General features: G+C 58.7%; 1 protein-coding gene across 5 annotated transcripts in view; it reads left to right on the forward strand.

Annotated features, from left to right (window-relative positions):
* TBX19 (T-box transcription factor 19) overlaps positions 1 to 15,349 on the forward strand; it is a 45,019-nt gene extending 29,670 nt beyond the window's left edge. For 4 of the 5 annotated variants that reach the window (XM_032317873.1, XM_032317877.1, XM_032317878.1 and 1 more), the window contains 7 exons: positions 1,437 to 1,701; positions 2,879 to 3,013; positions 5,701 to 5,762; positions 7,159 to 7,220; positions 8,836 to 9,024; positions 11,127 to 11,262; positions 14,088 to 15,349. In XM_032317873.1, coding sequence (XP_032173764.1) covers positions 1,437 to 1,701; positions 2,879 to 3,013; positions 5,701 to 5,762; positions 7,159 to 7,220; positions 8,836 to 9,024; positions 11,127 to 11,262; positions 14,088 to 14,373 — 1,135 coding nt within the window. In that variant the 3' untranslated portion in view covers positions 14,374 to 15,349. The remainder of the gene's footprint in view (positions 1 to 1,436; positions 1,702 to 2,878; positions 3,014 to 5,700; positions 5,763 to 7,158; positions 7,221 to 8,835; positions 9,025 to 11,126; positions 11,263 to 14,087) is intronic. The other variant, XM_032317875.1, reaches the window with a different exon arrangement.
* The last annotated feature ends 905 nt before the right edge of the window (positions 15,350 to 16,254 follow it).

Raw genomic sequence — 16,254 nt, forward strand, 5'->3', positions numbered from 1 at the left:
CTCTGGGGAGCCGAGGGAGGGAGGGAGCAAGCCGCCAGCATTCCCATGCACAATCCCGAGGCCAGGGGCTCCTTTTTTTTTTTTTTTTTAAAGATGTTATTGATTCGTTTTTTGAGAGAGAGCAAGAGAAGTAAAGAGCCAGGGGGAGGGGCAGACGGAGAAACAAACCCCCTGCTGAGCAAGGAGCCCAGTGAGGGACCCTGGGATCATGACCCAAGCCGAAGGCAGACACCCAACAGAGTGAGCCACCCAGGTGCCCCAAGGCCAGGGTCTCCTTGCAAATGACCGTGAGCTAGCCCCACCCTCACTCCCTCACATATCTCCCGAGTTTTTTTCTCAAAAGCTAAAGATGCTCTACACCCGCACATCTTACGCATTAATGTTCCTGTGACTGGCCTGGGGACTTTGGAAAAGCACAGCTTCTGATCGAGCAGGTCTAGCGTGACGTCTGAGGTTCTGCATTTCAAATGACCTTCCAGCTGGTCAGGGACCAGTGGTGCTGGTTCAGGGGTCGCTTTGGCAGCAAGTGTCTAGACTCGGGACTCAGTTTGGGGATTCAGATGTTAAGAGGTATTGACAAATAAGCCAGTGTCTCGGGCATTCGGGTGGGGGTATGTCTAGAAACCAGGTCTTTTAAGGATCATTTGGAGCAACTTAGTACATTTAGTACAACTAAGTACATTTGTCGAGAGAAAAACAAATCAGAGGGAATGAGACACCCAGTGAGGGGCCTCTGCAAATGCATGAGACCAAACTTGCTGGTGCTGTTCTAGAGCGCGGCAGAAGGACCAAGGAGTCCAGGTCGGTGCGTCCTGAGCTCAAATTCCCACAAAACCCTCAGTGAAAGGAAGGTTCCACAGTCATACCAGTTCAGTGTGTGCACAGACCCTACCTTTGCAGAGGTTTGTAGAGTGCATTAGTATATTAAAGGCTCTGAGAAGTCATGCAGGGAAGGACTTGGTCTAACCATAAAGCCCAGTGCTCCCTCACCTCCTGAACCGTGAAACCACCTGCTCCCTGTTCATGCTATTACTGTCGCTCCGCACTGGTGATCCTTGTGGGGGAAGGGCTGGTTGGTGGCGTTAGTGTGGAGACTGGAGTGCGCCCGGAGGACGTCTTTGAAGAAAGGTCTCTGTGAGCATGTGGCCTCTGATGACAGACTTTGGGCTTCAGCCTCCTCTGTCAAATGATGAGATCAGTGGCTTTCGGACGTTAAAACAGACACAATGGTTTAAAGTAAAAACCCCACCATGACATACATGCACTTGTAAGAAGAGGCCCCTGTTGGAATTGGGGCTGCAGGCCTGGGGCATTCTCTGCGCCCCGGGGGCACTCCAGGGCAGGTCTCGCGAGCGCGGAGGGACGGCTGGGTCAGGGCAAGGAGCCCCCCCCACACTGACATCCCTCCTGTGACTCAGTTCTGCCTTTCCTTTTAGACGGATGTTCCCTGTCCTCAAGATCAGTGTCACGGGGCTGGACCCCAATGCTATGTACTCCCTCCTGCTCGACTTCGTCCCCACGGACGGTCACCGCTGGAAGTATGTCAACGGGGAGTGGGTGCCCGCGGGCAAGCCGGAGGTCTCCAGCCACAGCTGCGTCTACATCCACCCAGACTCCCCCAACTTCGGGGCCCACTGGATGAAAGCTCCCATCTCCTTCAGCAAAGTCAAGCTCACCAACAGGCTCAACGGAGGCGGGCAGGTACGACCGGGTCGCCCGGCCACGCGGCCGCCCCACAGCGCCAATCAAGAAATATCAAGGGTGCATTTAGGCAATTAGAGGGGTCCTCACCGGCCTCTTCTCCCACGGAAGCCAATTACTCCCTGGAGCCCAAATGTGATCAGGAATAAACAGGTCTTAATTGGCCGCTCTCAGTTTTTAATGGACTTCCTGATGGTAAGAGCGCGCGGGAGTGCGCGGTTTCCTTAATCATCGGCCCTGCCGCAGTGCTGGCCTGCGTGCTGCCTTTTTACCCAGCCCCGGGAGGAGATGTCTGTGGGTCCCGGCTCTGTTGTTCTCTCCTCTCTTTGGTGTAAGTGGCGTGTTGGCAGTAGACAAAAACCTTAATAAAAAGCTGCTCCTAAATGAAATAATTGCGGCTTCCAGCGGGGCATTATGATAATTGTCAGTAGAATATCCGAGCGGCTTTGGGTTTTCAGAAAAACAAACAGACCTTAAATAAGGAAGGTTTGATTTAAGGTCTCCAATTAGAGTAAATAAGAATTCGGGGCTTTTGTCCCTCTTTTGTTTTCTCTGGGAAGACTGCGAATGTACCGTGCAAAGCTGTGATTTATGTTAGGACGCGGACGGTTGAGGGGGTGGGCGGCCCCGTGGCTGGGGGAGAGGCTGGCCGGCCCCCCGCTGTTTGTGTGGGGAGCCGCTGGGTCCCGGGTCCTCGCGCCTCCTCTGACTCCCGGGCTTGGCCTGCGGGACCCCGGAGCTCACGCGTCAGCAGGAGGAGATGCGCCTCGCCGCCCCGCAGCGTGCGGGAGGTTCCGGGCCTTTCCTGAGACAGGACGCTGACCCGCGCACAGCTCCTGCCTCCCCCGCCTCGCGCCGTGAGTCCTGCAGTCGGGCTCGGGGGTCACCGCGAGCGCCTGCCCTGGGGCGGCGGTGGCCGGTGCCCTCTCTGCAGGTGGCGACGTGGGAGACGGCAGGGCTCCTCCCGGAAGACCAGGATGTCCTCGCGACGAAGCCCACGTTCGTTGTTGGGAGAACAGGGAGGAAGAGAAAGGACAGCCGGGCCGGGCGGAGAGCCGGCCTTTAGGACAGCTTTCTGGCCGGCCCTGGTCAGGCGGGCCCGGGGCGCGGTGGGCCTGGGGGGCCGGGCCGGGCGCAGCGTCCGCGGGCCTCCGTCCTCTGCTTTCCCGCCCCACAGATCATGCTGAATTCTCTGCACAAGTACGAGCCGCAGGTGCACATCGTGCGGGTCGGGGGCGCGCATCGGATGGTGGCGAACTGCTCCTTCCCCGAGACCCAGTTCATCGCCGTGACGGCCTATCAGAACGAGGAGGTGCGCGGGCGCGGGCGCGGGGCGGGAGGGGGCGGAGGGCACCGCGCGGGGCCGCCGGCGGCTGTGCAGGTCTCCGAGGTCTCGCGGAGACGCGGTTCGACGGCGGGTCGCCCCTTCCACGCGCCCTTGCCTGTCTGCCAGCGGCCGGTGCTTCCCCTGCGGGCCCAGGAAGGTGCGGCCTGCGCGCGCGGAAGCCCCAGACGCCCGGGGGCTCCGTGGTCTGGGCCCCGTGTGCCCTCGGCCGCCCCGCGCGGGGAGCCCCTGCCCTTCGAGGCGAGGAGCCAGCCCCGGCCTCTGCCGCTGGCCGGCGCGTCCGGACGCCGAAGCGCCGGGGTGGGTCGGATTCTTTCTGACTCAAGTTTAAAAAATTCTTTTTGGAATAATACCTGTTTGTAGAGAAACGCCCGTGTTATAAATAAATAGCACAGACGTACGTTCAGCGAACAAGAAAAAGGAGAGCTGACCTTTCTCTCCTGCCTCTCGAGCCGTCCCGAGGACACGACACATGAGAGCTGCGAGTGTGCTTCCGCCCGGTCTTCCCGTCTGTAACAGATGCGAGAATGGGGCGTCCTCGCATGCACCGGCTCGCGTCCTGCATGTCAGTCTGCAGACTTCTCCTGTTTTCCAGGCCTGTCTCTTTTCCTGCGTGCCCGCAGAGGACATCCGTGCTTCAGGCCGTCAGCTGCCCACTGCTGGGCTTTAGGCCGTGCACAGTCGTCTCATCGGCTGTTGGAGATAACGCTGCAGGGCCGGCCGGGACGCCCCCATCCACTGCCGCTGGCTTGCGTGGGTGAACGCCTAGCAATGGCATTGCTCCAGGGAGAGCGTGGGCTTAGGTACCCCCACACCGCAGGGCAGAGAGCTACTCCTCTCGGCGCCCGCACCGTTCCCAGCAGCTTTGATAACCTGCTGGAGAAGACAACAAAGCGCCCCCCCATACCAAAATAGACCCAGAAGGCGTCTTGGTGCCCCCTTCATCTGCATTTCTTTTTTGGAGGCTTTTAAAGAATTTGGGCTCCTTCCCAGCCCACCGAGTCTGAATCCCCAGGGCTGGTACCCGCGGTCTAGAGTCTCTAAATTCTCCCCAAAGGATTCTGATGAGCACCTGGGCTTGGAAACTTAGAGAGCCTACAGGTTAAACTGAGCTGTTGATTGAACTCGAATCACAGATGGGCAGAGAAAATGTAATTTCTTTCCTTTAGGTAGTCTGGCCTCTTGGCTGAGCCCCTCTAGCAGGCGGGTGGGGACAGAGGTTAAATATTTGATCATTTCAGCAGGTGCTGTCTTCACAGGCGAAAACATGCTGTGTTCAAGATGGCCCACCCTCTCCTGCTTCTCTCCCTTGGAGGGAGTCTGGGTCTTTGAGGGGGGTGTGTCTTTTGCAACTCTGGAGAGCGCATGTTTGTGTATGTCAGGGGGTGCTGGAGACTGTGTCCTAGCTGCCCGGTGGCCTGTTTCAGCCTTGATTATGCCCCGTGGGAATCAAGCCAAGAAAACCCAAACTTAGAGCCTCTCTCGCTGCCAGCACTCCCTGCTGAGTCGACGCTGATGCACCCTCGAGGGGGGCAGGCCTGTGGGTCAGTGCTGGTCTCACTGTGCACCTTGATCTCTCTAGGTTTAGACCAGGAGAAAGACCGGGACAGGTGCATCAGACCCGATGGCTCGCCTCCCTCTTCTGATTTCTTCCCCGTTCCCGGGTCGGAAAGAGTGGTGCTTTTATTTAACTTTTCTTCTTTCTACCAGGCCCTTGCTGAAATAAACATTCTTTCCAATGCTCTTTTATTGAGCAAAGATTTGTTGACTAGGACTGCCTGCTGGGAACACCGTGGTGGGCATCACAGGTGTGGGTGCTGTCCTCAAGTCCGTATAGCCCACGGGGAGAGGCCGTTAGCTAAGAGACGTTGTATATGGTGGCCGCTGGCTCCGAAGAGGGAAGCCAGCAAAGGCCGTGGGATGGAGTGCCAGCGGCTGGGAGCGATACAGTGTGTTTCTGAAACCCGGATCACCAAGGAAGTGATCACTGAGACTCAGGGAGTGAGGCTGGACCGTGCTCTCCGGGAGACACGGACTCAAACCTGCGTGACTGACCGTGTTCCTGGTGACTTCTTAGAAGAGTAGCTGATGTGAGGGGCATGATCAATATATTAAAAAAAAAAGATGAATAAACCAAGAAGGAATGCTAGGGTTAGCACTTCAGGCTTCGCACATTTCTAATGCTTTGCCCTTTTTTTGCTCATATCCCGCTGTGTTTCCCATTTTCACCACGGGCTACAGCACAGTGCTGTCAGAGGCCGTGCATGAGTAATTTCGTGCAGAACTGAGCAAAGATACGTGGAGAGGGAAAGCAAGAGAGGGGTTATTGCGATGTTACAGAAGTGAGAGGGGTTATTGCGATGTTACAGAAGTGAGAGGGGTTATGGCGATGTTACAGAAGTGAGAGGGGTTATTGCGATGTTACAGAAGTGAGAGGGGTTATGGCGATGTTACAGAAGTGAGAGGGGTTATGGCGATGTTACAGAAGTGAGAGGGGTTATGGCGATGTTACAGAAGTGAGAGGGGTTATGGCGATGTTACAGAAGTGAGAGGGGTTATTGCGATGTTACAGAAGTTCCCAGGTGAAGGTAAAGGTTCCGTTTGTTCATGTATGTTCCACTGTCACTAACGCTTCTTGTCTTTGTAAACGGAAGATAACAGCTCTCAAAATCAAGTACAACCCTTTTGCCAAAGCCTTCTTGGATGCCAAGGAAAGGTGAGTAGAGAAATTTCAGTAAAATCGTATGAGCTGACGTCTGCAAATGTGAGATTTATGCTCGTCTTGGAAGGAACTTGCATTACCTTTGATAGAAATAGGTTTGTGACATTTAATTTCATATTCAACAAACTCCTAACCATCTGTGCCTGGGAGCAGGGCTCCAGGGGAACCTCTAACTGGCAATGTTTGCTCAGCTCTCTTTTATTACTGATTCTTGAAAGTAACATAGGCAGATGTAAAAAAAAAAAAAAAGTGATTTTGAGTGTTGTTGTTTTTTTTAAGATTTTATTTATTTATTTGACAGAGATCACAAGTAGGCAGAGAGGCAGGCAGAGAGAGAGGAGGAAGCAGGCTCCCCGCTGAGCAGAGAGCCCGATGCGGGACTCGATCCCAGGACCCTGAGACCATGACCTGAGCCGAAGGCAGAGGCTTAACCCACTGAGCCCCTCAGGCGCCCTGTGATTTTGAGTTTTAATGATCACTCTGCCCTTCCTCCAATTCTCTCTGAGTGGTACAGTTGCAATAGTTTTTTTTTTTTTTTTTTTTTTAACTCCATGTAGCCCGGGAGAGGTGAGTGATTCCTATAAGCAGGTCATAAAGGTGAGCGCTCCTATCGTTCAGGTCTGAGGGAAGACCATTCAGAGACTGCTAGGGATCTCTTCTGGGCCTTTTGGCTAAGATCAGTGTAGTTTCTGCTCTTGCCAGTTCCGAGGCTTCTGGGATGGTGAATGGTGACGCCACCACTTAGGCTAGTGACTCCCCAGCTTCGTGTTTTCCTTTTCCATTCTAGAAAAAAAATAAAACAACAATATTACCTAATTGACTTCTATTGATGGACTTTGTCCTGTTAGTATTTAATTTAACTTAATTTCAGATGTCTAAAGCCCAAGGGAGATCGCAGGTGTGAGATGAACAGAAAAAGCAGGTCGTCCTGACTTGGAGTCCTGGCTCTGCTGTTCCCTGGGGATTGGTCATGCTACCCCTCTGAGACCCGCTTTTCCATCTGCTGAGTGGGTCTAGCAGTATTTTCCTGGCAGGGTTATTGGTGGGTCTAGCCTATCCCAGATTCGCGCGTGCCCCGAAGTCCTGCGCAAACCCCAGCTGCTGTCAGCGCCGGAGTTCCGTCAGGCAGAAGCAGTGACCACAAGCGAGAGAGACCCAACTAAGTGGGACAGCGGGAAACAGGGCAAATCGGCATGACCATGGGTCGTGTTCTGAGGGGGATCACACACTAGATAAAGCACCCTGGGTGAAGGGGGGAGACGTCTGAGACCAAAGGTGTCTGGTTTCCTTATTTCAAGAAAGGGATTGCTTTCCCAAGGGAGCGTGGGGTAGATGTCCCGCTGGACTTGTGTCCCGCTGGACAGCCCGGGCGCACTTCCCTGTGTTCCAGGAGTCACCTCAGAGACGCTCCTGAAGCTGTGTCCGAGAGCCAGCGCGTGGCCTACTCTCACCGTGAGTCGGGTGAACGCCGGGTGGGGGGTTCCCTGGGGACCCTGGGAGCCACCCCCCACCACACGCAGACCCTCCCTGTCGCAGAGGCTTGGGGACTGTTCCACAGCTTCTCTCAAGACTCAACAGGTTGCTTCTTCCACGCAAGACCCGTGTGTGCCCTTCTGGGATTCCCAGAGAGAACCAGTGTTCCTGAGGGGCTGGACCGAAGCTGGGGCGGGAGATAGCCTTCTCAGACTGGACTTTTCATGTCCCAGAGGCTACGGACTGTCCCAAGTGCACTCTGGGAGTCTCTCCTGCCTCTCCACCTCCACTCTTGGCGGTCTGGCCTGGGTTGGCCCTGTTTTAGTGTTTGCCCATTTTTGAGTTGGTTCCCACCACAATGCTTCAGGCAGGCTCCAGCCTTGCCCATGGGGAGGACTCTGGGTGGCTGACTGGACGCCCACAGGGTGGGGTGAGTGATACACGGCTGGGAACCCTGCAGACACTGGGCACCGGCCTCCCCATGTCAGGATGGCGGGGGAGACCCCCTGAGGGAGGAAGGCCCTGGAGCTGCAGCGGAGGCCCAGGCCAGTGAGGTCAGGGCGGAAGGTTAACCCTGGCATCGGAGAAACTTGAATGAGAATCATAGTGGTTCACTCGCTCGGGCACTCTGCTGTCACCCTGCTCTGGGGTTCTGGGGTTCTCTCCTGGCTCCTTCCCGTAAGCCTTGGCGCGTGTTCCACTGCAGAGTGGAAAGGGAACAGCTCCCAGAAAAGCACTTAAAAAAAAAAAAAAAAAAGGAAGAAAGAAAGAAAAGCCCTTTTTAAAGCAAGCTGGAAAAACGAACCTTTTGTACCGGCCCCGTGTGCTGAGCCCCACACTAAGCTCTCGTGTTGTCATCTTCTCAGCGAATGTCTCAGAGTGCCAAGGGCACAGGAGCCTGGCTCCGGGAGACCCCATGCCTGGCTTTGCCCACTGGACACCTGCGTCAAGAACATTTTCTTTCTTTCTTTCCAGTTCGGGTGCCTTTTCTGTTTCTTGTCCTTTTCATTCAAAAACAAATTTCTGTGAACTGTTGTATAACCTTCCAGAATGTTCTGCAAGATTCTTAGTGCTAGCCAGCTCCCCACGTTTTGCTTCCGGAAGCCTCTGGTGGGGGGTGGTGAGGGGAGCCATCGTGGCTCTGGCTGGGGGTGAGAACTGCAGACACCTTCCCCCTGGGCAGAGAGAGACCCTTGTTCCCGTGAAGCCCACTAAGGGTGCCCTGGTGGCTGGGGATGACACAGACATCTGACATCGCCGTCTCAGACTGACTTTTAATTTAACTCAAGTGAGTCAGAAGCAACCTGACTTCCGCATTCTCGTGACTCACTCACCCGAAGGGTCTTTTGCACAGCTCTGTGCCAGCCTTCCCCGCGCGGCTTTCCGAGCCTTGAGAGCACTGCGGGCCTTGTCCTAAGCAGCCAGCCACGCCGCTGCGTGGAAGGGGAGGGGCAGTGAGCGGGGTGGCCTCCGTCTCCCTGGGGCAGACCTTTAGGGTCGCTCACACAGAGGCGCAGTGTGTGAGGGGCCTGGAGACCGGACCTCTGGTGTGCAAGTTCAGGGTCGGTCCGAGCCTTCCTTTTGTCTCTTCCAGTGGGAGGCTGGATCTTTTCCAACCCGGAGGGAGTGTGCGCAGCAGGAAGCGCCAATTACCAGTATGCGGCCCCCTTGCCTCTGTCTGCGCCCCACACCCACCACGGTCGTGAGCTCTACCCTGGCCTCCGGGGGCACCGGCAGGCTCCCTACCCTTCGGCCCACATGCACAGAAACCATTCTCCCTCAGGTGCGTGGTTTTGCTAATGAAGCCCCTGGGGGTGGGGCTGGTTTGGGAAACAGTAAACAGCCCGTAGTAACAAGAAGTATCGAAGGTGGCATCGCTTTCATCTAACATATGCAACGGTTTGTGTATTGTTATTTTAACGTCTTGTTTTACTCACTAGCAGTTGAGCATATAATCATGACGTCTTCCGTGTTTTATGATTTTTTCATAAGACCATCTCCTGGTCCCTGATAGGTGTGAGGGGCCTCCTCCCAGGCCGCCGGTGGACTCAGCAGTTCAAGCTGCGTCTCCAAAAGCCAAGCTGGGGGGCGCCCAGGGTCCTCAGCTCACCGCCTCCCCGTGGCTCCTTTCTGCACTCGTAGGCCGCGGCTCTGCCCAGGGCGGAGCGGGCCCAGTCCCGGAGGGCCTGTAGGAAGGTCTCTGGGAGCCGGGCGACTCTGCAGCCGGACTTCCGCGTGGCTCGGCTGGGGGCGCGCAGGGCCGGCCTCGGGCACATCGGCAGCTCATCTGCTTATTTGCGGAGCCGCCGCCGGCCTTGGTGCGTTTTCTTCCTCCCTGACCCCACCGAGCCCGCCTTGGTCTTGCAGAAGCCCAGACCCTTGCCTGCCTGTGAGGTATGTGGGGAGGCAGGCAGGGAGAAGGGCTGATTTCTCGCTCAGTGGTGGGTGCCCCAGAGATTTCCTGAGGGCTGGCTGTGGGCTGGGTCCTGTCCGTGCGCGGATTAGACAGACACGCGGCCTGACAGAGACTCTGGTCTCCTGTGGGGAGACCGACGCTAGACGGCAGAGAGAGGGAAGACGGGCGGCAGGGACGGGGCGGAGGAGCGATCAGGTTCCATCCTTCGGGACGCCCGAGCTGTCCGCAGAGGCCCTCCCGGTCGCCTGCCGCCTGGGTCCCTTCGCTGCTGCTCCCAGCAACCTTGAAAGCCTCTGCCGGGAAGTCGTAACATGGAGCTTGGCGACATCAGAAAGTGGGCGGTGTTCTCACCGCGTCCCTCCTCGGTCAGCACAGAAAACACAGCTTCTGAGCACCCGCGGGGCGCCAGGCCCTCTTCTAGCTGGCGGGGGGGATGGGATGGGGGGACAGGCTCTTGCATGAGGAAGCTCGGGACACGTCAATGCCAGCGCGGGGCACGCCGTCGCAGGGGCTCTCCCGTGGCGCTCGGACCCGTGGCAGCAGCACAGCTTGCTACAAGTGTAGGCTCTCGGGTTCTCCTTCACTTTAACCAGGGCCCGGGGGGACGCGTGGGCACAGTGAAGTTGGAGGAAGTCTGTGACACTCACCGGCCCCGGGGCTGGGGGAGAAAGAGCCGCGGAGCTGCCCACGGGGGCTCCGGCCGGAGCCGGGATTTGCGGGATGCGCAGAAGGGAAAGCGGTGGCAGTGGGCGGGAGTGAGGCGGCCAGCAGGGGACCCCGGAGAGGCCCAGGGCACTCCAGGGAAGAGTGGTGCGGGCAGGGGCACAGCGGAGGGAGGCCCGGGGGACTGGGGGGTCTGGGACGGAGGTGGCGGGGGTGGGGGGGCGCGGCTGAGGCTGAAGCGGTTCCAAGGGCCCCGTCCTGAGAGGCGTGCCTGGGCCAGCCCGGCGTAGGCACCAGAAACTTCCTCCTCGGCCCGCTCTTCCCCCTCGTGTCTGCACGTTCACGCAGGCGGAGGCTCGCAGACTCCGTGCTTGCGGGGTTTCACGTTACTTGGGGTTGCTGAGGAGAGGAAGGGGCCGGTCCTCAGAAATGCCGCCTGGGGCTCCGGCGGGCCCTCCGGCCTGTGTTGAGGGGACGCGGACGTGCCCGTTCTTCCACGGGACAGCGCGGGGTGGTGCGCGTCCGGCGGGTCTGCTCACCCACGGCGGACCGACCCTCCCCTCCGGGCCGCCTCTATACAGTGGGGAGGTCAGGTCGCTGCGGTGACAATTAAAACGTGAGCGCCGTGTGGCCTACGGTGCACACTCGGTGTGTCTGGGAGACCGCGTCTCTTGTTTCCCTGCGCGAGGACCCACAAACTCCCGGCATCAGCAGCACAGACCACGGTGTGTCACATGAGACGGGTCCTCGGCCGCCGTCTGTGTTCCCTGCGCTCTGTCAACTCACCTGTTGTCCTTTCCCCAAAGTGAACCTGGTGGAGAGCTCGAGCAGCAGCCTGCAGGTGTTCTCCGCAGCGGACAGCTGGACCTCCTTGTCCTCCGCGCCGCACACCAGCATCCTGCCCGTCCCGCACACCAGCGGCCCGCTCAACCCAGGGCCTAGGTAAGACCAGCACCGGCAGCTTTGCTCCTCAGTGGTCTCGGGGGTGATGCGGGTGCTGGAGACTCAAGTCCGCTCTTCCGACGGTGGCTTCGCCGCGGAGTCGTTGTCCTGACTCTTAAGCCACTACAAGCGCAGGGAGCAAGACAATGGACTTTCCTCTCCCAGAGACGAGGGAGGGGAAAGCACTTGCTCCGCTGCATGCTTCGGTGTTCTGTTTTGAAAAGGGGAAAGACTTTATGGCCTGGAGTCGTTTGTCCTGAACCAGCCAGAGATGGTGTGAGCCGTGGTGGTGGCAGAGAGACACCGACCGTGGGAGGCGGACGGAGGAAGTGTCAGTAGATGCTGAGAATCAAGATGCTGGGTTGTCCGTGTTGTCCTACCCGGGGACAGGCTGTGGGTGTCTGGCCCGCAGCCCAGGTGACAGCCGCGGCGTGACCTGCACACCAGAGACCTGCGTTTTGTTCGGACTTCTGGAGATGAGGGGAGAGGACAGACAGGGACCTTGGCGTTTGGTGGACGTGGGCTTTAGTCCTGCTTCTGTCCCTTACTGATGTCGTGTCTTCGGGCAGTTTTCTTGGCCTCACTGAGCTCCAGCGTTCTGGTCGCTAAAGCGGAAACAATACGGGCTGCCCTGGGTCCTGAGGAGCCCAGGAGGAGAAAAGGCACTAAAATGCTTCGTGAGCGGTAATGCGCTGCAGAAGCGCCGGCTGTACTTCCCACGTAGGTGCGCCGATGGTGAGAAGGTCCAGACAGGGATCCCACACTGAACGGTGGGTCTCGGAAGATTCCGAGGATGGCTGTGGTTTGCCGGTCTAGAAAACGTGAGGAGATGGTAGCGTTTGGGTCTACAGCACGGCTGCTCACGCTCGGAGGAGAGTTAGAATCACCTGGGATGTTGTTAAAATGCAGGATCTGGAGACAGGTGTGGGTTGGAGCCTGCGATTCTGCCCTGTGACAGGCTGTGGGTGTTGTACGCTTGGCCTTGGTGGTTTGGGGTCCAGCTGTGCTGTCCCACACAGCTGCCGGCGGCTGCGGGCGGCCGCTGAGCCCTGGAGACCGAGCGGGTCCCGGGGGGTGTGTGCCGGAAACACACGCACTAGCTTGAAGATGTAGCAGAACACAGAGCGTAAAAAGCTCAACTCTTTTTTTTTCTCTTTTTACCTCAAAACCATGTTGAAATGACAATAATTTAAATATTTTTGGTTCCATAAAATATAGCGAGAAGCTTGTTTTCCTTTTTCCTCCCTCCCTCCCTCCTGAAATGTGTAGCTACTAGACAGTGGAGCCTTGCAGTTGTGGTCACGTGTTGTATCTACTGGACAGCGCCCGAGTGGGTTATCTGAGGAAAGAGCGTGGATTTGGGTTGTGATAGGAGGGCAGACAGTGAGCCCCTGAAGACGTTCAGTAGCCCCGTGGCGAGTTCTGTCCTCCGTCCTTCACGGAAGTCATTTACAGTATCCAAGACGTCCGCGAGGCTGGCGCTCCGACCCTGTTTTACCACTGGAGGAACTACAGCTCGGAGGCATTAAAAGCGGCCCGAAGGTCGCGCACCGCGTGTGTAACGAGCGTGGGGTTCCCACCGGGCGGGAGGCATCAGGAAGGGCCCACCCTGAGCGACATTGTGGAAATGTCTCTTCTGGAGATCAGGCCTCAAATCCCAGCCAGCCGAGCTGGCTAACACCCAGACAGACAGCCAGCCCCAGAGCCTGGCCTCCTGTGGGTTTCCTCTGGCCCCGTGAGGTCTGTAGTCTCTGGGCTGGGGCTCAGAGCACAGGGGGCATTTCTCCCTCTTGTTCCCTCAGTAGCGTGTTTAACTGACGACTGGCTCCGTACAGATTTTGCTAGAGAATAGCAAACGTGCCCGGGACGGTCGGCGTGTACCGAGCTCTTCTCGGGCCGGGAGGGCTGTATCAGAAGAGGCAGGACTCTAAATGTGCCGACATAGGGACGACGGAAGGCCGCGGGCGTGGGCGTTTACCCCACCTGCTGCAGCAGCGGGCGTGTTCGTCTGCATTCGCGAGCAAAAATTACGATCCACTGGAAAGCTTTAAAAAGCCCTGATCCCCGGGCCGCAGGCCAGATGGTCGCGTCAGGGTGTGCGGCGGCATGCCCCAGCACCGGCGTTATTTCAGAACTTGCCTCGTGATTCCCCGGCACAGCCAGGTTTGTGACCAGGGCTTGCAAATGGGAGCGGTCCGAGGTGGTGGTCTAGCTCCCAGCCTTTCTGCCGGGAGCAGAGCCGTTGGGTGCAGCCGAGAGTCCGTTACAAGCGCCGCCCTTCCTGGGAGCCGTGGGCCGGGCATCGCCCGCTCCCTCTTCCTCCAGTGCACGCCGGCCTCTGTACCCTGTGCCTGAGTGCGACCCTGAGTCTTGAAGGTGAGGCCGCGGAGGCCGTAAGCCGTAGGGCGGGGAGGCCGACCCGGGTCTTCTGACGCCTGTGTGTCCCGGCGGCTGCGTCCCGTCAGCCCTCTTGCCAGTCTGAGGTCCCCTCGCGGGCCTGGCCTTCCACATCCCCCCCGTTTGGCTCTCCAGCCGTCCACGCAGGCTGCAGGGCGGAGCTCCCGGAGTGAAACGCTGTGTTCAAAATCAAACGTGCCCGAGGCAGGGCGGAGGAAATTCAGGTCAGGGCACCTAATTCCATGCTTCTTCCGCGGCGGGTCACCGCTGGCCTCCGCTGCTCCGCAGAAACAGGGCTGTGCTGTGTCAGAGCCAGAAAGCCGTGGGGAGGTGCCGTCTTCCTAGACCTGGGCCTCCTGGTGCAGTGTGCGTGCGGGGCAGCTGGCTGGGCCTGCGGGCAGCGTCCTCAGCGTTCTGTGTCTCTGCAGCCCCTACCCGTGCCTGTGGACCATCAGCAACGGCGGCGGAGGTCCTGCCGGGCCTGGCCCAGACGTGCACGCCAGCTCCCCGGGGACCTTTCTTCTGGGGAGCCCAGCTGTGACTTCATCCCTCTCTGCCCAGGCACCCAGTTCAGCGGGTGCCGAGGTTCTGGGGGAGCCCTCGCTGACCAGCATCGCCGTGTCCACCTGGACAGCGGTGGCCTCACATCCCTTCTCGGGCTGGGGTGGCCCGGGGAGTGAGGGGCGCCATGCTCCCTCCTCGCTGGATGGGTAAGCCGGATCCTGCGGAGGGGTCAGCGGAGAGCCCTGTCTGTGCAGAGCGTTTAGAAGCCCCACCTCTGCGTCCAGTGAGTTAGACAGCCGGGTCTCCCCACCCAGTGAGTGCAGGGTGGAGGCGTTCCAGGAGGTGGCTTAGTTTGGAGATGCTCTCTGGTTTCTTGTCCCACACCCGTTTTCTCGGCAGCCCGTCGGTGACATGCTTAGGTAACTGGGGTTCACAGGGCACCTTCCTTGGCCCTGCTGCTTACTTTCAGATGATTCCAGAAGGCCTCACTTCCTGCTTGCTGTTCCGTGGAGGTGGTGCGAAGCTCTTCAGCGAGCTCCGCGTCTACCTGCACTGCGCCTTCCTGGCCTTGGGCAGCCCTGGGAAGTCTCTGCAGCCCCGGGGATTTCTGCTTGGACACCAGGAAAGGGTGCAAGCCCCGGAGTGACGTTCCCGAGAAGAGAGGCCATCACGCGTTACAGCAATGCGCCTGGAGTTCAGAAAGTGAGGTCATGTCCTTCCCTTGCTCAGAAACCTTCCGTGGCTCACCATGGCCCACAGAGCGAAGTCCTACCCGACTCGGAGGACACCCCCACTTCCTGGCCTCAGCCCCTGCTCCCAGCTTCAGTTCCCTCTGTCATCCCGGGAGCGGCCGACATGTCAGGGGACCCTCCCACCCCCCTGCCTTCCCTGTGCCTGAGACGTCCTTCTCTGGTCAGCCCCGTCCGAGTGAATCCTGCCCATCCCCGGGGACTGGCCGGAGGGCCCGGTCAAACACCCAGGGTGCCTCGGCACACGTGACCTTGCCCGGCTGCCTGCCTTCCCACGGGTCCCGCCTCTTTCTGGAGCTCGCCCCCCCCCCCCCCGGCCGCGTTTTTGTTTGCCTGTGAGCGTGTCTGTCCCCTACTAGACTGTGAGCCCTTGAGGGCGAGGGCAGCCTTCTGTCTTTGTACCCCGCAGCACCTGGAACTGTGCCTTGTCCCTAGTAGGTGCCCAATAAACGGAGTGCAGTTGGTGTGCCGTGCCTGTGTGCTAGAATGACAGCTGTGGGGCCCGTGGGGAGGCAGAGCTCGGAGATGCGTGTCAGGCACACGCTAGTAGGTCAATGTGGGGAGCCCAGAACGTGCTGGGTGGTCCCCCAGGCCCCCTGTCTGAGCCACAGCCCGTCCTAGCGATGGATGCTATGGAGACAGTGTGGGCTCGAGCCGTTCCTTCCAAATACCGCTCCATGGATCCCCTGTGCCACGTGACCAGGAGCACCTGTTGGAGCACAGCTCTGGGCACGCTCCATCCCTCCTGGATAAGAATCTTTAGGGTCCGAGTCCAGGAATCCGCGTGCCAACAAGAGCCCTGGAGGTCAGCCGCAGAGCCAGGTTTGGAGCCGACTTGCCTGGAACAGAGAAACGGAGCGGTAGGTGCTGCAGGAGCCTCATTCCAGGCGGGAGTTCAGCCTCCGCCGCAGCGAGGGCTGGTGCTACAGCAGTCCCGGAGCCGGTGCGCAAAGTCAGTGTTTCCTCAGTTTGCCTTTTCCCTTTTGTACCGCTGCGGGCTGTGCTGGTAACACCCGGAGGGAAGTTTCCAGACCTGCGTGATGCCTGGCTCTTCCAGACCGTTGCCAGCCTGCGGACGGAGTGGTCCCTTGGGCATCCCTGAAGGCGTGGGAGAGGGTTCTGCTGGGAGCCTGTGGGGAGCCCACGCACGCCCACTGCACGCCCAGCCGTAGTCTGGGTGTCCACACAGCACGCCACTGAGTCCCTGGCTCTTTCCCCAGGTGAGGGACCCTCGCCAGGCTGTGGCTATCACTGTCTGGTCTTCCAGTGCCAGCCCACTCTTGGACCCTGAGCTCTGGAAACAATGCCCCTCCAGCAGCGTGGGGTCCCGAGAAGCGGCTTT

The sequence above is a fragment of the Mustela erminea genome, chromosome 17, assembly GCF_009829155.1.
Source record: "Mustela erminea isolate mMusErm1 chromosome 17, mMusErm1.Pri, whole genome shotgun sequence".
Classification (NCBI taxonomy): domain Eukaryota; kingdom Metazoa; phylum Chordata; class Mammalia; order Carnivora; family Mustelidae; genus Mustela; species Mustela erminea.